This window comes from Nycticebus coucang, chromosome X, assembly GCF_027406575.1.
Source record: "Nycticebus coucang isolate mNycCou1 chromosome X, mNycCou1.pri, whole genome shotgun sequence".
Classification (NCBI taxonomy): Eukaryota; Metazoa; Chordata; class Mammalia; order Primates; family Lorisidae; genus Nycticebus; species Nycticebus coucang.
Window position 1 is genome coordinate 12,114,246 of NC_069804.1, and position 20,977 is coordinate 12,135,222.

The 20,977-nt window shown below is 43.8% G+C and overlaps 1 protein-coding gene across 6 annotated transcripts in view; it reads right to left on the reverse strand.

Moving 5' to 3' along the window:
• GPM6B (glycoprotein M6B) overlaps window positions 1-20,977 on the reverse strand; it is a 159,973-nt gene that overhangs the window by 17,315 nt on the left and 121,681 nt on the right. For all 6 annotated transcript variants that reach the window (XM_053580622.1, XM_053580624.1, XM_053580619.1 and 3 more), the window contains one exon: window positions 602-788. In XM_053580622.1, coding sequence (XP_053436597.1) covers window positions 602-788 — 187 coding nt within the window. The remainder of the gene's footprint in view (window positions 1-601; window positions 789-20,977) is intronic.

Consider the following 20,977-nt stretch of genomic DNA (forward strand, 5'->3'; position numbering starts at 1 on the left):
AGCAACCTCAATCCTCTTGCCTCAGCCTCCCAAGTAGCTGGGACTACAGGTACCTGCCACAATACTTGGCTAGTTTTTCTTTCTTTTTTTTTCTGCAGTTCTTGGCTGGGGCTGGGCTTGAACCCGCCACATCCAGCATATGGGGCCGGCGCCCTACTCCTTTGAGCCATAGGCACTGCCCCTAGTTTTTCTATTTTTAGTAGAGATGGGGTGTTGCTCTTCCTCAGGCTGGTCTCAAACTCCTGAGCTCAAGCAATCCACACGTCTCGGCCTCCCAGAGTGCTAGGATTACGGGCATGAGTCACTGTGCCTGGCCCTTAAATACGTTTTGGTTTTTTTTTTTTTTTTTTTTTTTTTTTGCAGTTTTTGGCTGGGGCTGGGTTTGAACTCACCACCTCTGGCATATGGGGCCAGCGCTCTACTCCATTTAGCCACAGGCACCACCACCAACCCCCCCTTTTTTTTTTTTTTTTTTTTTTGCAATTTTGGCCAGGGCTGGGTTTGAACCCGCCACCTCTGGCATATGGGGCTGGCACCCACTCCTTTGAGCCACAGGCACCGCCGCCATTAAATACATTTTTTAAGGGAAGTGGATACTTACACCTCACTCAGCAAGGCATGGTCACTGGTGTTGGTGGAGAAATGTTGTTCTAGAATTGCCACAGTTCCTGCGAGAGCCACGTGCCCACACCCACAGAACAAGGCGACTCCAGAGAAGCAGAGGATGGTAGCCACCAGGGAGGCATAGGGGACTCCTCCCAGACACTTGATGCAGCATTCGAAGCAGCCTAGACCCAAAGGAGAGAAAATGCAGCCATTATGGGCAAGACTGCTTTGATCTTTGTGAACACCACATATTAGCAGAGAAGGTTCTACTTTCCATCTTCCCCAGCATGCTCTTTGGTAATACTTCAACATCCCAAGGGCCAGCAGGGTAGTTACCAGCATCTCACATTCTGTGGTTGAGAACCCTGAGGCTCCAAGGGGGAATGTAAATTAATTTGCCCAAACTCTGGAAGGGTAGTGATCAGCAGAGTACTGACAAACGATTGTGGGGTATGTTACAATTCTAGAGCTTTCTGATCAAGCCGCAGTGGGGGTGGCTCAAGTGATAAGGAACAGCATTCATTCTACTACCAAAGTCAGAAGAGGACAGCAGTAAAGCTGCAGCTCCATGAGAAAAGCGACAGTCAGGTTTTCTCCAACCTCAACCTTCTGAGGTTTTAAGTACATCTACTGCCGTAGCAGCCAATGGCTTTCCCCAAGCCCTTGACCTTGCAGGCAACTGGAAGAGCCTAATACAGTAATTATGCTGTCTCCAGGTTTGGAAAAATATCAATCTGATTATTTTGGAAAGGCGATAGGTATTTTGATCCCTAATTCACTGAAGTACAAAGTCACCAAGATCTACTTAAGGTTCATTCAAGTCAATATCAGAAATTACCTCAACTTTTTTTTGAACTCAACTTGCTAATAAGAATGCTCCCCCCATCCCAGGCAGCACAAACAGTTCATCATCCTTCTCTTCCTCCTCCTCCCCTCCTTCTACCTGCCCCCTTCCCTGATGTTCAGAGTCAGAACCCAGAACTGGTGGATGATATTTAAGTAGTTGAAGGTAGAAAGGAATGTGAGAAAAAAAAAAAAAGAAGACAAAATGAGCATCTATGAGGTGGAATGAAGGAGAGAGAGCCATGAGTCACTCTTAATCTTGAAAAGCTGAGACTTTATTCATTTTTTAAAATAAGCTTTTGCTTGGGATGTCCATAAAGACCTCCCCAATGGGCAGAGCCAGGTGACATCTTCAGTTCAGAGACATTTATGTTTTAGTAAAGCAATGCTGGCCTCAGGATAATGTCAGTACCTCTCCTGACCTCCTGTCCCAATTTATATTATCCAGACCCTTAAGTAAATGGCTTGTCGGGGAAATCGAACTTTAAATGCATTATGGTGTTTAACAGCAATTAAGCTCAGCTCATTACTTCAAGGCAAGCGCATTAAAGCCAGTTAAATTCTTTCTCCCAAATGATCTTCCTAGTAGTCAGGGAATGACAACCCAGTGTAAAACATCAGAGATGAATGTTTCCATTTTGATGAGCATCCCATTGTAAACTAGTGTTTGCTTAAGCCTATTACAGAAAGTAACTACAGACCCTCATCACCAGATTTCTCTGTAGTTCATGGTAAAATATTACTAAAAAATGTCAGGGCTTCATAAGAAAGCTGTGCTTCCTTTTATTTCAAAAGGGACCAGCTTTTATCAGGAAGACCAACCTCCCAGAAATGGACTGAGCCACTACATAAAATGGGAACCAGTGCATAATAGGGTTCAACTTCACTAGCAATAGGGTTCAACTTCACTAGCAAGTCAGTACAATAATCTCTCAGACACTTGAGATTTGTGAACAGGAATGTTAGATTTTTTTTTTCTTTTTTTTTTGAGACAGTCTTACTTGATCACTCTCAGTAGAGTGCTGTATTATCATAGCTCATAGCAACCTCAGTCTCTCGGGCTCAAGTGATCCTCTTGCCTCAGCCTCCTGGGTAGCTGGAACTACAGGTACCCGCTATAACACCTGGCCAGTTTTTCTGTTTTTAGTAGAGATGAGGTCTAGTTCTTGCTTTTGTTAGTCTTTGAACTCCTGAGCTCAGGCAATTTGCCTGCCTCAGCCTCCCAGAGTGTTAGAATTATAGGCATGAGCCACTGTGCCTGGCCCAGAACTCAATCTTATTTTGTCAGATGACTTTCTGGGGACTGGGGTTAGAGGAATGCAAACTAAAAGTCCTAATTCTCTGCAGGTTGCCAAACCAAGAGAAACCAAAATCCTTGGCCTTGATGTGTTCAGTTACATAAAGAGAAAATAGACCTGAGTATGTTAGATTATTCATATCCCCCACATTCTCAGTCTCTGTGATGATAAGAACAAGATGAATGCCTGCTTTCCCAGCTGATGAAGTTATATCTCATCCTTATTGAATACAGATGTGTAGCCTTGGGACTGTGTGGTTCAGTATAGTAGCCATTAGCACATGTGGCTATATAAATTATTTAAAATTAGATAAAGTGAAAAACCCAGGGCCTCAGTTGCAATTAACCACATTTCATATGCTCAATAGCCATGTGTACTAGTGGCTACCGTATTGGACAATGCAGATATAGGACCTTTTTTTTTTTCTTTGAGACAGAGTCTCACTTTGTCACCCTTGGGAAAGTGCTATGGCATCATAGCTCACAGCAACCTCAGACTTTTAGGCTCAAGCCATTCTCTTGTGTCAGCCTCCTAAGTAGCTGGGACTATAGGCACCTGCTACAATGCCTGGCTATTTTTAGAGACACAGTCTCGCTCTTGCTTAGGCTGGTCTCAAACTCCTGAGCTCAGGCAATCCACCTGCATTGGCCTCCCTTAGCTACCATGCCCAGCCTCAGATATAGGACCTTACATCATCCCAGAACACTGCTTTGGAAGGCACTTTTTTACTTGCCAAGTATTTGATTTTCTTTTTTTTTTTTTTCCTTTTTTTTATTAAATCATAGCTGTGTACATTGAAATATTTGATTTTCTATAGTGGATTCATTTGGATTTCATTAATTCAGTACTTTTTCAAGACCTACTGTCATCAAGCACAGTGCTTGGTATGGGGGATGCAAATATGAAGTCAGATGTCCCTTTTGCCTTTGAGATAAATACTGGAGGAAGACAAATAACATAACTATTCTAGCACAGCATGATGAGGCTGAAGATCCAGACCTCCAGAGACCTAGTGGATGGAGGGTGGAGAGGGAGAGGGAAGTACAGAAGGGAATATAATTCAGATTGGCGAGGGATCAGAAAAGGCTTTCTAAAGAAAGCCCCAGTATACAGAATACTTCCACGGTGGACATGGTGACATTGATAGGTAACATGAGAAAATGCTTGTTCAGTTTTGAATATTTTTGTCGTATGCACTTTTAACAAACCACATCCTTTCTTGTCCTTTAGAGTTAGGTGTTACTGTGTAGCGTACTCACTTGCTCCTTAATGATATAACTCATCCTTCCAAACCCACAGTTGCCACTTCAAACAATCTTTCATCCAAAGGGTGAAAGAATTTAAAAGAAACAGCACAACTTCTCCCAGGTTCAAAAAGACAAGTAAGGTTAGAAGAATGATGCTGACCACTCCTAAATTCAATACTAGATCAAGGCTAAAGTTTCCCTCCAATTTATATCACTCAATGACTTCATATACCCCATGCTATGGATCTAGTTTTCTAGGAGCAGAGAAAGCCAGGGATTCCAGAATTTAGGGGGTCACCGCAATGAATCATGCTCTTTCAGTACTCTTACATTTGTAGCAGATGATTTTATTTGTGGCTGTAGGAACCTGGCTCCTTCAGAACCAAAATCACCATATTAGTCATCTTTGTTCTCCCTCACACAGGGAAAACTCTTACAGACACTGCCAGCCAATGTGACTCGAAGCTTGTGACATATGACATGAGGAAGGTATATGGGAAATAGGACAGCTGGATGTAGAGCTTATTCTAGCTTGGTTGACTAGTTATCAGGGTTAAAACTGCAGGTGTGGTGGATATCCAGTCATCTATAAATGGATCACTCCCACTGTATCTTCTATGTCAGTCTAAAAGTCACCCCTAACCTCAGTATTCAAGGTATCTTTGAATACAGGGCAGTTTGGTTACATAGCACATACTCATCCTAAAAGAACCAAGAGTGCCACACAAAGTTAGTAAGAAAAAGGTAAATATGTTTTCTAAAGTGGATATCCATATCGGTGCCTTCACATAAACAGCATTTCTGACTGGGAATCCATACAGTGTGTAAATGGCAGATGCCATGATGGTGATGTATTCAGGCCTGCATCATGGGTGTGTGTGTGATCTGTGCAGTCACACAGAGCCCTGCGCTTGGTTTAATGCTCTACCACCATTCTGAAATTCTTAATCATTTTTGAACAAGGATGTCAGAATTTACATTTCATAGCAGGTTGCAAATTATGTCACTGGTCTTGGGTGTATTTATGTGGGAAGGGGCAAGAAGGGGTCTTTCCCCCTCATATGTATACAGTAGCCTTCTTTCTTATTTCCTAACATTAAAAACACAGCCTAGAAAGGTAGACATCGCCCCCTCAGTGCAAAAACCATCCAAATCTATATCAAGGAACTAGATGTGTGCAGTACACTATCTCCACAGGAGAATGGATGACTTCCCTTTACTCTAAAAGGCAGTAGCAGTTACCTACCCTAGTATCCATCACAAAGTCAACACTGGAAGCTCTCCTAAAGCAGCAAACCATGGCCTGTGTTTTCATAAGTAAAGTTTTACTGGAACACAGCCATACCCATTCATTTACAAATTGTCTGTGGCCATTTTTGCCCTGCAAGGATAGAGTTGAGCAGCTGTAACAAGATACATGGCTTGAAAAGCCAGATATATTTATTATATAACTCTTTACATAAAACGTTTGCAGACCCAAATCTGGAAGTGTGGTCCCTGCACTGGCAGCATCAGCATCATGTAAGATAATAATTTTCAACTAGTATGTCACAGCACAGTGGTGTGCTAAGAGAGGATCTTAGGTGTGCCACAAAAAATTTTAAAGATCATTAATCAAATTATTTGTGAAAGAAGTTCAAAGCATAGGAAGTGTATTTTTATTAGTCTTTTTTTTTTTTGATCAACATAATTTAAGGGGGCCATAGAAGTTTAACTATAGGCTCAAGTGTGCTGTGAGATAAAAAAGGTGAAAAAACATTCATGTAGGAACATATGAAAAATGTTTGGCTCAGCACCCATTGCACAGTGGTTATGGCACCAGCCGCATTCACGGAGGTTGGCGGGTTCGAGCCCAGCCCGGGCCAGCTAACCAATAATGACAACTGAAACAAACAAACAAAATAGCCAGGCATTGTGGTGGGCTCCTGTAGTCCCAGCTACTCGGGAGGCTGAGGCAAGAGAATCGCTTAAGCCCAAGAGTTAGAGGTTGCTGTGAGCTGTGATGCCACAGCACTCTCCCGAGCGTGACGTAGTGAGACTCTGTCTCAAAAAAAAAATAGCAAATGTTAGTGTCCCCCCGCACACAACTGAATCAGAAACTTTGAGGGCAGACCCAGTAATATGTATTTTAACAGGTCTATTGGGTGTTTCTCATATATGCTCTAATTTGAGAGCCAGTGTCGTAAAGAACCACGCAAGTGCTTAACTATGGCAGTTCCACCTGCTTTCTTTCACTGCCAGCCACAATGCACTACCATAAAAATCTAACTCCTGAAACCATTCCCGGCTTCTGGCCAAGATGGAGGAACAGAAACCAAATTTACCCTCCTGTCTAAAGTAACTAAAACATCAGGCAAAATATATGAAACAATGATCTTTAAGATATTAAACATCGGGCTATGAAGAAGTATCCATGGCTAATGAGTTAGTTACTAAAATAAATACTCAACTAAGCCAAAGAACCAAGGTAAGATGATTTGTAACTCAATAAGACTGTTAGCATAGGTTCATTTGAAGGCACAGCTCAGCCTTCAAACAAAAGAAACTCTTCCCCGCAACCTGGCTATTCCCATCATTTCAGAGTTGGCGTCTCTTACGGGTCTGGTTCATTGGCATTGTCAGAGAAGCCGAGTCACGGGCATGGGTGAGGGTGTCAGCCCTGGGAAGGGCAGCAGCTGCCCATTCATTCCATTTCATAACCGGCAGCATTGGCTTTAGCAGGGAGTGTGTGAGAAATACAGGATCTCAGGCAGCATGCCAGACCAGCTGAATCAGAATCTGCCTTCCAGGGTGATCTGAGTGCATGTGAAAGTTAGAGAAGCCCATTTCTAGTCAATAGTCCCATCTTCCCAGTCTCAGGTGTGGCATCCTGAGCCCCTTTGACATGACATGCCTGCTTTTGTGTTAAATGGTGCCTGGTGCTTTCTCCCTAAGACACGGCCCACTGGGTTTGACCATAACACTCTAGCTATTTGCAAATCGAACGAGTTCCAGGGGCTACAATGAAGAAAAACAAAATGTCCCAAGCTGTTCTGCTGTCCTGAGAAGTGTGCAACTAGACTGCTTTTTTCCTGAGCCAAGCAAGTGGAATTTTTTACATCAAAGATGCTTTAGTGCCATACCATGCCATAGACAGGGCCTGAGAAGATAGGTGTCTAGTCACCTGAGAAAGCACATTTATGAGCACTCCCTTCCCCGCTGCCCCCATGGTGCTGGGAGCACCTAGAGACAAAGGAAATGGATTTGTGATCTCCCCAGTGGTCAAAGGCAAGCTGATGTTTATAAATGTGGAGATGGTGCCAAGCCCCAGCAAAGCCCGGTGCTATGAAGTTCATGCGAGCTAAGGAAGACCAATGCTTTTCTTGCATACTCCTATGAATCCACAGACTGAATTTTCCCAAGTTTCAAACCAGCAATGACAACATTGGTTAACATGAATCAGAAAAAACAAGGAAAGCGTTTTTGGACCACTGTGATCTACTGACATAAGAAAAATCAATACCAGGTGGCTTTCTAGCACATTTTACTAGTCATTTAGTAATTCATTCTCAATATCTCTCACCAAACCCTCAACACCTCTGTTGGGCTAATGTCTTAAGCCTTCACACCCCTGGGCCGGTCTCTGGCTGAAAAGAATTTTAGGTTTTGCTTCGCACAAAAACTCCAGTGTGCGTTAGCCTAAGACAGTTTAAATATAAATCACGTAGTAGGGAGAAAAAAATACCCATCAATGGCCCTAACTCTCAATGGCGATTTTGTCTCCAAATAGAACCCTAGAACCTTTTCTGCAGGACAACAGAATAAAACACCTTTTGTCCTCAGGCTTGTGGATAGCTGTTGCCATGGCTCTGAGTTCATAGTGGCCAAGTGATTGGCTCAAATTATCTGTGATCTTGGCTGCAAATTTAATGCTGGCTCAGAGTGAGGGCCAGCAGGAACAAGGACTGAGATTCTTCCCCAGGGAATGAATGTCTTACACACACTACCCCCAGACACATGTATACCACCCCCCACAAACATATATCCCCCCGACACTCATTCTCACCCCATGGACCCCTCTACACTGGGCTTTCCTTGCTACATTACCAATTCCTAATGAACCACAAAATTAAAAAGGAAAGACGCAGGAGCCAAGCTTTACAACTTTCAAGCAACCAGCAATAGGAAAATGGAGGCAGAGAGAATCTTGCTTAAGCAGAAGTGAATGTCAGCAGACAGAAGCCTCCCGGGTTGTGAGCGGGCTAAGTAGCAGTTCTCAACACTGGGCACTGTGCCTTTCAGGGGACGTGTGGTGGCAATGTCTGGAGATACTTTGGGTTGTCATATCTGGTGAAGGGGGTGCTTTTGGCATTAATGCATGGAGCCAGAGATGCTGTTAAACATCCCTCAGTGTACAAGACAGGCCCCACAACAAAAAATTACCCGGCCCCAGATGTCAATGGTGCCAAGGTAGAGAACCCCTGAGACAGCATAAATGACAAATGTATAGTTTAAACCACTAGCTGTTAACCAGGGCAATTTTGCCCACCAGAGACATTTGCCCATGTCTGGAGACATTTTTGGTCATCACATCTTACAACTGCTGCTGGCACGTGGTAGGTAGAAGCCAAGGAAGCTGCTAAATATCCTGCAATGCACAAGACAACCCCCACCCCCAACAAAGAATCAATAGACCCCAAATGTCAATAATGCCAAGGTGAGAAACCTTGCTCCCAGGGTTACAATGTACAATTCTGGTCTCAGACCTCTGGTGACACTGCCAAGTTCTAAAATTTCTTAATTTATTTCAGATTAATATGAGGGTACAAATAATTAGGTTACGTTGCTTGCATTCAATAGGTAAAGTTCAAATTATAGTTGAGTCACTTCCAAAATTTTTAAAGACATCCTTAAAAAAATTTTTTTTCTTTTTTTAAAAAGAGTCTCACTCTGTTGCCCTGGGTAGAGTGCTATGACGTCAGCCTAGCTCACAGCAACCTCAAACTCCTGGGCTCAAATGATCCTTCTGCTTCAGCCTCCCCAGTAGCTGGGACTACAGGTGCCCACCACCAATCCCAGCTAATTTTCCTATTTTTCATGGAGGTGAGGTCTCACTTTACTCAGGCTGGTCTCAAACTCCTGACCTCAAGTGATCCCTGTATGTCAGCCTCCAAGAGCGCTGGGATCACAGGTATAGGCCACCATGCCCAAATTAATTTAAAAAAAAATTATAACATGGGGTGACGCCTGTGGCTCAGTGAGTAGGGCGCTGGCCCCATATGCTGAGGGTGGCGGGTTCAAACCCAGCCCCGGCCAAACTGCAACAAAAAAATAGCTGGGCGTTGTGACGCGCGCCTGTACTCCCAGCTGCTTGGGAGGCTGAGGCAAGAGAATCACATAAGCCCAAGAGTTAGAGGTTGCTGTGAGCCGTGTGACGTCATGGCACTCTACACGAGGGCAGTACAGTGAGACTGTCTCTACAAGAAAAAAAAAAAAAAAAAAAAAACAGAAGTTCTCAATTTTCCCCCCTGTACTTTAGAATCATTTGGAGAGCATCTAAAAATTCTAATGTTTCACCCGAGACCAATTACATAAGAATGTCCAGGTATGGCACTCAGGAATGACAGGTTTGTTTCTTTTTAAACTTCCAAGGTAATTTCAATGAGCACTCTATTTTGAGAACCAATCTTCTTTTTTTTCTTTGTAGAGACAGAGTCTCACTTTATGGCCCTCGGTAGAGTGCTGTGGCATCACACAGCTCACAGCAACCTCCAACTCCTGGGCTTAGGCGATTCTCCTGCCTCAGCCTCCCGAGTAGCTGGGACTACAGGCGCCCGCCACAACGCCCGGCTATTTTTTGGTTGCGGTTTGGCCGGGGCTGGGTTTGAACCCACCACCCTCGGTATATGGGGCCAGCGCCTCACCGACTGAGCCACAAGTGCCGTCCGAGAACCAATCTTCTAAAGTAGGGGTCAGCAAACTATGATCCACAAGCCAAATTTGGCTCTCCATATGGCCTGGAGACTCAGGATGATTTTGACATTTCGAAAAAAGTCAGGAAGTATACTTTGTGGCATCTGAAAGGTATATGAATTTCAAATTTCTGTGTCTTTAAAGGTTTATTTGCACATAGCCACACTAACTCATTCATACCTGGACTATGGCTACCTTCGAGCTACAAAGGCAGGGTAGATATTTACCTTTTGGCCAGTTACAGGAAAGGTTCAGGTAGACTCCTTAAAGAACAGTTGTTCTTGGGTGGCGTCTGTGGCTCAGTGGGTAGGGCACCAGCCCCATATACTGAAGGTGGTGGGTTCAAACCCAGCCCTAGCCAAACTGCAACAAAAAAATAGCCAGGCATTGTGACAGGCGCCTGTAGTCCCAGCTACTCGGGAGGCTAAGGCAGGAGAATCGCCTAAGCCCAAGAGTTGGAGGTTGCTGTGAGCTGTGTGACGCCATGGCACTCTACTGAGGGTGATATAGTAAGACTCTGTCTCTACAAAAAAAAAAAAAAAAAAAAAGAAAGAAAAAAAGAAGAAGAACAGTTTTTCTCAAACTTTAACATGGTTAGGCTGGGTGCAACGGCTCACACCTGTAATCCTAGCACTCTGGGAGGCCAAGGCAGGTAGACTGCTTGAGTTCAGGAATTTGAGACCAGCCTGAGCAAGAGTGAGACCTCCATCTCTACTTAAAATGAAAAACTGAGGCAAGAGGATCACTTGAGCCCAAGGGTTTGAGGTTGTGAACTATGATGCCACAGGACTCTACCAATGACAACAAAGTGAGACTCCATCTCAAAAAAAAAACATTCTTAGCAATTCCCTTGGGAACTCCTGAAAATGCAGATTTTGGGGGCAGGTCTGGGGAGAGGCTTGATTGGCCCACAAGCTCCCCCTCCTGTGATTCCAACCTTCTCCTCCACCAGCCCCACTCTGAGCCAGGAGTGGGCTCTCTAATATGGTCTGTGCAGCCCTAGGAGACCTTTTCAGGTCTGTGAAGTAGAAACTCTTTGTATAATAGCATCAAGATGCCATTTGTTTTACTGTACTGACATTTCCGCAGTAAAACTACTGATGCCTTAGCAGGAATCAGGCAGTGGCACTATTGTATACTTGGCAGCAGCATATCCTTCACCACCCTGCACTTGCAGGAAGAGAAATAAAAATAAAAAGCCAGTTAACTTAAAAAGGTCCCTGATACAGTAAAAAAAAATATCATTTAATATCAGCCCCTAAGTACATGTCTTTTGAAAATTTCGTGAGAAAATGGGAAGAGGGAAAGCCCTTCTGCTGCATACACACTGCACGACGGCAGTCTGGAAGCAAAGTTCATGTGCGATTGACTTAGGAGCTGAACTAGCACTTTTTTTGTGGAATCCATTTTCCTTGGAAGAATGTCCGATGAGCTATGGTTTTTCAGACTTGGGTATTTGGCAGAAATTTTCTCAAAAAATGAACTAAGAGAGCAGCCTGTCACTGCAAAGAAAACAACTGGTAGTATCCGTTGCCAATGAACTTGGAAAACTTATACCTGCCATGGTGAGACTGACAGCTTCCCAATATTAGAAGACTTATGGATGAAATCAGTGGTGATATTAACAAATGGGATATTGCGGGGATATGGATTAATGAAATGTGTCAATATTTGAAAGATCTGCTTAACTCAAAGGACCATTATTTTTCAAATGACCAATATGGAATGTTGGACAATCATTCTTAAAAATAAGAACCAAAGTGCAATATAAAGCAATGGGTTTTAATAGAACAGGTCACAAAAAAATCATCGATCTAATTTTAGATTTCATATTGCAAGTAGTCTTTAAGAAACCATCACTTAGGGCAGCGCCTGTGGCTCAAAGGAGTTGGGCACTGGCCCCATATGCCGGAGTGGCGGGTTCAAACCTAGCCCAGGTCAAAAACTGCAAAAAAAAAAAAAAAAAAAAAAGAAACCACCTGAATGGTTTCTGAATTTCGGTGTACTATCAAGAAATAATTCTATACTCATCTAAGACCATTAAAATACTCCCTTCTCCTATGAGATTGAGTTTTCTTTATATACTTCAACCAAAGCAAGATACTCCAAGATTCCTCTGAATGAATGCCAATGTACGAATCCAGCTGTCTAATATTAAGTCAGATATTCAAGAGATTTGCAGAAATATAAAACACTACTACTCTTCTCACTAAGGTGTTTTTCTGTTTTGCAAAATAGTTACCTTTCCTAAACATTTAGGTTGACATATAATGGTTTTGACATATAATGGTTTTATTATGATTTTAAATAAATAAGTTTATTATTAAATAATATTATTTCTCAGTCACAGTTTCTAATGTAGAATTTATAGGTATAACCCACAGCAAAAGCTTTTTTTTTAAGAGACAAAGTCTCATTTTGTCACCCTCAGTAGAGTGCCATGGTGTCACAGCTCACAGCAACCTCCACCTCCTGGGCTTAGGTGATTCTCTTGCCTCAGCCTCCAGAGTAGCTGAGACTACAGGCGCCCGCCACAATGCCCGGCTATTGTTTTGTTGCGGTTCGGCTGGGGCCAGGTTTGAACCCGCCGCCCTCTGTATATGGGGCCTGCACCCTACTCAATGAGCCACAGGTGCCACCCTACCCCCTCCACAGCAAAAGCTTTTTGGGGTCATCGATTGTTAAGACTATTTTTTATTTTTTTTTTTTTTTTGCAGTTTTTGGCCGGGGCTGGGTTTGAACCTGCCACCTCTGGCACATGGGGCCAGCGCCCTACTCCTTTGAGCCACAGGCGCTGCCCAATTGTTAAGACTTTTTAACACCCAAAAGTCTATGACCCACTGGTGTAGCACGCTAAGAAGATATTATGAAGTCAGTTGACAGAGGCTTCCTATTCAAGAGCAAAGCATTAAATCTCTTAAATGATAGGCTGCTTCTCAGTTCTCTCTTGACTTTCTTACCATCCTAGACATACAAGTTCAACTACACAATGCTAAGAATGCAGAACCTATTTCTAATGACAGAAAGAGAATCGCTTTTCAGGAGATCCTTTTAAAAGCTTGTTCCCAAATCTGTTCAATAAGAGATTTTCATTTTTGTGGCACACTGTGAGAGTCTTAAAATAGATTAGCCTCTGACATTTGCAATATGGCATGAGCAGAAGATAAAATGATTGTATAAAAGATGCACCTGCATGGCTGGGACTAAACAAATTCAAGAAATAGCTATTTGTTAGTCTCTGCCTTTGCCTTTTGTGGGAACTGGCTTTGGTTTTCCCAAAGGCCACGTGTGTGATCTTGGCCTGCCTGGTGAAGTGGGGAGCACTCATGGAGGAGATTGATGGGGAGTAGGGGAAGCTGGTGTCAAGTGCAGAAGACACAGATTTTAAGAACTGAGAGAGCTAGAGGGTACTCTAGAAATTTGAGAACCAGAACTATCTCAAACTATTGAGCTTTCGTGGCACTCAGCCTCCTTGACCATCTGGAGGCAGATGACACCTGTGCTTCTCTTGATTTCATTCAATTCAATGAGCATCTGTTGAATTGCTGCTGCATGTGTGAGGCACCATGCTGGGGGCCACAGGTGTGCCCTCCTGGCTTTGATCCTTGGGTAGATGAGAGAGCAGTAAGACACAGACACATCAACATCCCTAAAGCAGAATGGAGAGGGGTGACACAAGGACAGGGGAAGTAAGATAGGGACAGGTCTCTTCAGCTAGCATGGGTTGCCAAGAAAGGGGTTTACAGATGGGAGGAGGCAGATAGGCCTCAAAGAACAGAAGGGTTCCTGTGAAAAGCATGAGGGAAGGAGAGCAGGACCAACATGGTATGGGGGACATGGGGGATATTCAGGGGGTGGCTGAGTTCATCAAGGATGCTGGGGCCATGCCAGAAAGGCAGGTCTCCCCAGCCCCCCACAGGAGGCCCTGAGCCAGCTAGCAAGCAGCCTTTGCAGGAAAGTGTGTGAGCGGGCGAGTGCCGTGGTCTGAGGTGCACTTGTGAGAGCTGAAACTGGCACCAGTGTGGACTGGATCAGAGTGGATGCAAACGCAACTCTTCAGCCATAGGTGGTGGCAGAATGGGTCTTTCTGAGTTTTATTCAAGCGGGGCTGGGTGTCTTCAATAGAAGCGGGAAGGATAAAAATCAGGCAAAGTCACAGAGCTATTAATCAATATCACACACAATTTTCTAAGGTGAAAGAATTTACGTGAACAGGTTTTCATAAGGGCCATTCTAGAAAATGAAAACTAATCTCAAGAGACAGAAAGCAGATCAGGGAGGGGTTGAGTGGAGAGGAATTACCAAGGGACATCAGGAATGGCAAGAGTGATGGCCACTCCCCACCCTGCCGTGGTGCTGGTCTCCCATGCACACATGTTCATGAAGACTTACCACATACTGCTGGGAGCAGGGGCTCACGCCTGGAATCCTGGTACTCTGGGAGGCTGAGACAGGTGAATTCTTGAGCTCAGGAGTTCGAAACCAGCCTGAGCAAGAGTGAGACTCCTTCTCTACTAAAAATAGAATAACAAGCTAGGTGTCGTGGTGGGCGCCTATAGTCCCAGCTACTTGGGAGGCTGAGGCAAGAGGATCATTTTGAGCCCAAGAGTTTGAGGTTGCTGTGAGCTACTATTATGACAGCACAGTACTCTAGCCAGGGCAACAGAATGAGACTCTTGTTTAAAAAAATAAATAAGTAAAAAATAAAAGACTTACCACACAGACACTTAGAAGAGATTCAGCGTATGTATACCTGTTGATTCTAACTCAACAAAGTTTTTATAAAAGACTTGTTTTATTTTTACAAAAGACACTCTTAGTTTGAAAGGATTGTGAACCCTATTGGGGAACTAAAGATCGGTGGTGAAAGGCAGGGTGGCCTGGAGGGATACATCCTTCAGGTGCAGCTGCCTGTACTGGGTGACAGGAACCCTCTGGCAGCAAGGCAGAACACAGGCATCCTCTGTGCTGAGGGCTGAGGACCTCTACTATAAAAGCAGAGCATAAGACGCTTGAGTAAAGGGAAAGGAGGGTCAAAGGTGCTGATGAAAACATATCCAGCTCCTGGCTTGGCGCCCATAGCTCAGTGGGTAGGGCACCAGCCACATGCACAGAGGCTGGCAGGTTCGAACCTGGCCCGGACCTATTAAACAACATTGACAACTAAAAAAAAAAAAAAATAGCTGGGCAGGTGGCGCTGGCCCCATATACCAAGGGTGGTGGGTTTGAACCCAGCCCCAGACAAACTGCAACAACACCACAAAAAATGCCAGACGTTGTGGCGGGCGCCTATAGTCCACGCTACTCAGGAGGCTGAGGCAAGAGAATCGCCTAAGCCCAAGAGCTGGAGGTTGCTGTGACGCCACGGCACTCTACTGAGGGCGACAAAGTGAGACTCTGTCTCTAAAAAAAAAAAAAAAAAAAAAAAATAGCTGGGTGTAGTGCTGGGTGCCTATAGCCCCAGCTACTTGGGAGGCTGAGGCAAGAGGATCACTTAAGCCCAAGTGTTTGAGGTTGCTGTGAGCTGTGATGCCACAGCACTGTACCGAGGGCGACATAGTGAAACTGTCTCAAAAAAAAAAAAAAAAAAAAAAAAAGAAAGAAAGAAAGAAAACATACCTACTCCCTTAAGCACGGCAACACATTCATATGGCCCACTTACATGTCTATACACAAGGGGTGTTCAGAGCACACGCATATGCGTACCCATGCATGTGTGTGGTGTGTCTCGCATGAATATATATCTGTAGGGTTTTTTGGAGACAGAGTCTCACTCTGTGACCTGGGTAGAGTGCTGTGGTGTCATCGTAGCTCACAGCAACCTCCAACTCTCAGGCTCAAGTGATCCTCTCATCTCAGCCTCCCAAGTAGCTGGGACTACAGATGCCTACCACAGTGCCCGGCTAGTTTTTCTATTTTTAGTAGAGATGGGGTCTCACTCTTGCTCAGGCTGGTCTTGAACTCCTGAGCTCAAGGATCCACCAGCCTCGGCATCCCAGAATGCTAGGATTACAGGCATGAGCCACCGCACCCAGCCTATCTGTAGGTTTTAAAGTATTGATTAATGTGCTTATGTCTTTTAAAGCACATATTTCTCTTTAGAGAGCACTGACAAGTAGATTGTATATAATATTCTTGACTGATCAAGCTATTTGTGCCTGCAATAAGGTTAACATCTGGGACAAAGCTATTCCTTGAGTGTCTATTACTTCTCTCAGAGCCAACTTCCTGACTCAAAAGCACAGAGTCTAGTTCAGGGGTTCTCAAGTCTTGGCCCTATTGGCACGGACTGTCTTGGTTGTATGTGTGTGGGTGTGCTGTCGTGTGCACTGTAGCAGCATCCTACCCATAAGATCACATTCTCAGTCAACACCCATCCACAGCATAGCCCCTGAAAGACAAAAAAATCCCGATTGGGAAATACTGGTCTAGTGCCGTGGTTCTTAACCTTGGCTGCACACGGGGTCACTGGAAGGGCTTTGATGCCTGGGCTTCATCCCCCACCCCCAGATTCTGAAGGGCTTCCTGTGGATGTGTGTGGTCTCAGGATTTTAAATGACCCCTTCTCCAGGGGTTCTACCATGGAGCCCAGCCCGAGAACATCTTAATAGAGAAAATTGATTTACTCTACAAAGTTAACACTATTTATGTCCTTTTCCCTAATTTAGAACCATATGAAAGTAATTCTGAAGACCTTGACTAGCCAGTCCAGTCTCAATTTACTCAAGGAATACTTACTGACTCCTGTGCAAATTGCAGAGTGCAAGGTCTTAACCAGCCTGGCCCTAGAGACTAGGACACTAAATTTGTACAATGTCATCTAAAGCCATACATGTCCTAAGTGCTAAGATTAAAGTGACCTTCATTAACACTATGAATGACTGTGTTCATGGTCCCAGGCATTGAGCCAGGCCAAAGCAGAAAGTAAGGCCCAAGGACCTCTGCTCACAGAGAGCTTAGAGTCCAGTGTCTCACAAGCGCTGCCAAGCTCCTGTTAGGTAGCCAGCACTTTAACTTGGGAATGTGTTCTCTGACAGGTGAGGCTTTGGGAAAATGAAGGGACTATATCATTAAGGACAGAAGGCAGTGCTCAAAGGAAACCAAGGACACATTTCCACTGTGAAACGTTTATACAGCCTCTGCAGGCAGCCTCCCTAACACACCCCCAATAGTCTCTACCTCCTACATTCATGGCCTTGCATGATTCCATCCCCATGAGTGTGGTGTGGACCTAGTGACCTGCTTCTTAGGACTAGAATGTGGCAAAAGTAATGGAATGTTATTTCCCTGCCTAGGATACTAACAACTGTGACTTCTGTCCTGCTAACATTGTCTATCTGACTAACATGCTTTCTTGCCTGCCCACTTGCTCTTCTGGGTGAAGCCAGTTGCTTTGTCATGAAGTAGGGAAGGCCCACGTGGCAAATAATCAAGGGAGATTTCTGGTCAACAGCTCATAAGGAGCTAAGGAGCTGAGGCCCTGAGTCCAATCAGACTCGAGAAACCAAGTCCTGCTGACAAGCATGATCCCTCCCCAGTTAGGCCCTCAGATGAGGCTGCAGCCTTGGGCAACACTTTCACTGCAACCTCATTAGCAAGCCTGAGATGGCCAGGCTGAGCCCAGACTCCTGATCTACAAAAACTGACATAATTATATGGTACTGTTTCTAGCCACTAAGTTTTGGAGGAATTTGTTGTGCAACAGTTGATAACTAACTCATAACCTCAGCTCTACAATGGAATACTTTTGCATTTGTTTTTATATACAAAGATCCGATGGCAACATAAAAACATCTCTATCAAGAGGAGTTTGCTTTAAATAGTATTGTCTGCCAAGGATGTGGACATTTGGCTTTAGGTGTCTTGATAGTAAATACATATACAGGTTGGCTTTGAATTTCAAGTATATATTGTTTGGAAAGATATTTTGAATTGAAATAGACACTTTACCAAAGATGTTAGAAAGAGAAGTGATTTTCTAAACCAAGGTTATGATCCTCTATGTATATAGCAGTGGTGGTTAAACTTAAGTGTGCATCTGAATTGCCTGAGGATCTTATTAAAATGGGCCAAATTCCTGGGACTCTTCCAGAGAAGGTGAGAGAAGCCTGGGAATATGAATTTTTTAAATAGAGATAGAGTCTCACTATGTTGCCCAGGCTGGACTTGAACTTGAGCTCAAGCAATTCTTACGCTCTAATCTCCCAAGTGTGTAGCTGGGATTATAGGAGTGGGCCATTGTGCCTGGCTGGAATCTGAATTTTTAAATCAGCATCCTTAGTGATTCTGATTCTGGGCACTCAAAAAAAAAAATCACTTAAAGAAATGTTCCCCAATGCTCCATTTAATGAAATGTAAATAATCTTTTATATATCACTGAAAATAAAATGCTTAAGTACACTGGAGAAAACACTAGATGAAAGTAGCTCATGACATCCACTCATCAGGACTTGGTTTATTACAGGAACACTCAGAGAAGGACCTGAAGGACGACAGAGTGGCTGAGTTTCCAGAAAGAGCCAAGGGATCCTTTAAAGAAGGTCTGGATCTTAGTTAAGAGCCTGTGAGTAGGGATTCCCCATTTCACACAGGGAGCAAGGATTGTGGAGCCTGGACAGCAGAGTGATGTTTGATGGAGAAGATTTTAGGAAAGTGAGTGACTAGCAAAGCTTTTAGGTAGTGCCTAGCATAAGTAGATACAATTGCAAAATGTAAACAAAAATTTTGCAGTGTGATACTCTAAGTCAGGGGTTGGCAATTGTTTTCCGTAAAGGGCCAGATAGTAAATATTTTTGGCTTTGCAGGGTGTACAGAAGTTGCAGCTTCTCAACTCTGCTGTTGGAGCATGAAACCAGCCACAGACAATCCAATGGGCATGGCTGGTTCCAATAAAACTTTATTTACAGAATCATAGTGGGTGGCATTACTAGCCTGGTCTAAGTCAAGTCCTCAGGGGAATCTCCATTTATTACCCCTGCAAAACAACACATGAAAGTAAACAAGGTTGTTTCAAGACACAGAAAGACCCATTTCAATCCCATTATCTCACTTACCAGCCTGACATTTCATCCCCACAGTTAATCCTTAGGATGAAAGCATCACCCGTGGAAGTTTCCAGATAAAATGCAAGCATGATCATCGTTAGAGAAAGCCTCATCCCATCTAAATGACTAACAACTAGAACATTCTGTTTAGCCAAACAAAAGCCAGTTTATATAAGCTTTTCATACACATGGAAACACAGGTGTATGTGGCGTATTTGGGAGTGAGCCCGGGCACCCTAAAGGACATAGCCTGAGGAGGTGGGGAGACCCAAGCAGCCAAGTTCAACTAATTCATACTAACTCTCCGCGTACCTCTAAGGGAGACAAAAAGATTTCAAAAAAATATTAGTTTTAAAGGACTCTAACTGAAAACATAGTGCAAGGGGTATATTAAAGGCAGCAAAGCTTTTAAAAGACTGAGATGTACTCACTCTTGAATAATCCAAGTTGGTGTCCCTAAAACCGTATGTCATGCCTGACAGCACGCTCCAGATCGACACTCAATACTGATCGATCTGCTTTTCATCTCTGCTTTCTTTGCCCACTCTAAGATGACAAACAGACATAAGACCAAAGACAAAGGAAGCTGGGATATATGGCAGACAGTGAGCAGTCGTTATGTAATCAAATGCAAATCATACACTAACAATACACCAGATTTAAAAAACTGAACATTTGTAAACAATCAAATACTTAACATATGGGCAGTATGTCACACTTGACCTAGTAACTGTCTTTGGTAAACGAACTATAAAATAGTTAACTGCTCTATATGGCATAATTTGGGGAAAACTACAGGTGATTTGAAAAGGAAATTATTGGTATATATCAGGAAAAAAGTGCAAAGAACTCTAAAAACCTCAGGAACTTTACAGCATGAACCTGAGCTATAAGCTGCATATGTTGTGTCCAGCACATAAAGTGAAACGCCCTGAGTACAGGAAGCCAGAAGAGGGAACACAGCGGCGCCACCATCAGAACGGGCACACGAGTGGACTCTGGGTCATGGTTGATACCCAACCAGAGAGAGTGCACACAGAAAGATTAAGGGTTCTTTTCCCCCTTGAAATACATTTCAAGTGTTCTGGAAAAAGACCTCAAACTTAGTGGCTTTACAATGTTAGGTTAGGGAAGAATGACACTGAAGTACAATGACAAAAATCTAGTAGCATTTCCCAGGACTCTCATACCCAGAGATGTCCCTTTACAAAGTGGCTCCAGCGCACAAACCTAAGTTCAGCCTAGTAAGGCCCAGGGGACAAAGGCTGCAGTTCCTAGGGCCTTCCTGACATTGCACCTGGGCACACACAGACCAGAACCGTGCAACTTGAGTCACAGCACTGCTTGTCGTCTCCTCTCAGTCCTCCAACCTCTGCAGCTCAGGAACCCATTCTTAGTCCCTTAGAGTGTGGCTTATATTAAGTTAACAGCATTTTACATGTCACTGAATTACATTAAAGAGGAAGAGGAGACACATTTGAGAATTTCTCCCAAGTTCTTATCAATTGCTTTGTTCTCTGGCCCTCTCTTTGCCAGGCAGAAACAAACCTTTCCCACCTTCACTGCCCTTCCTCAATCCCTTGCAGCAGACAAGGAAGTAAGAGCATCAAAGGTCACTGCCCTTCAAACCAACTAGGGCTCAGCACATTATTGACCCCTCCGGCAATGTTTATACATGCCTTTCTAGAAACTGAGAAGAAAAGAAAAAGGAATGACTACCATAAGCAATTCTCTGGCTGTTCCAAAGATATCTCTCGAGGATAAATTCACTTCTTCAATTCCTTCCTATCTTCTCCTTTCTTGCTCAGAGGAAGTATTCTCTACCCATCAAGCGCAATGTTCCATCAAATGCAAAGTTAGCATTAACTATTCCTGGTTTCACTGTTTGCCACATCTCAGACTTTCATCTCAGGTCTAGGCCCCCAGGGTGCCATTATGGTTATCCATTGCTTCAATTTCCTGTAGGCCTAGAGAAGATGCTCACATT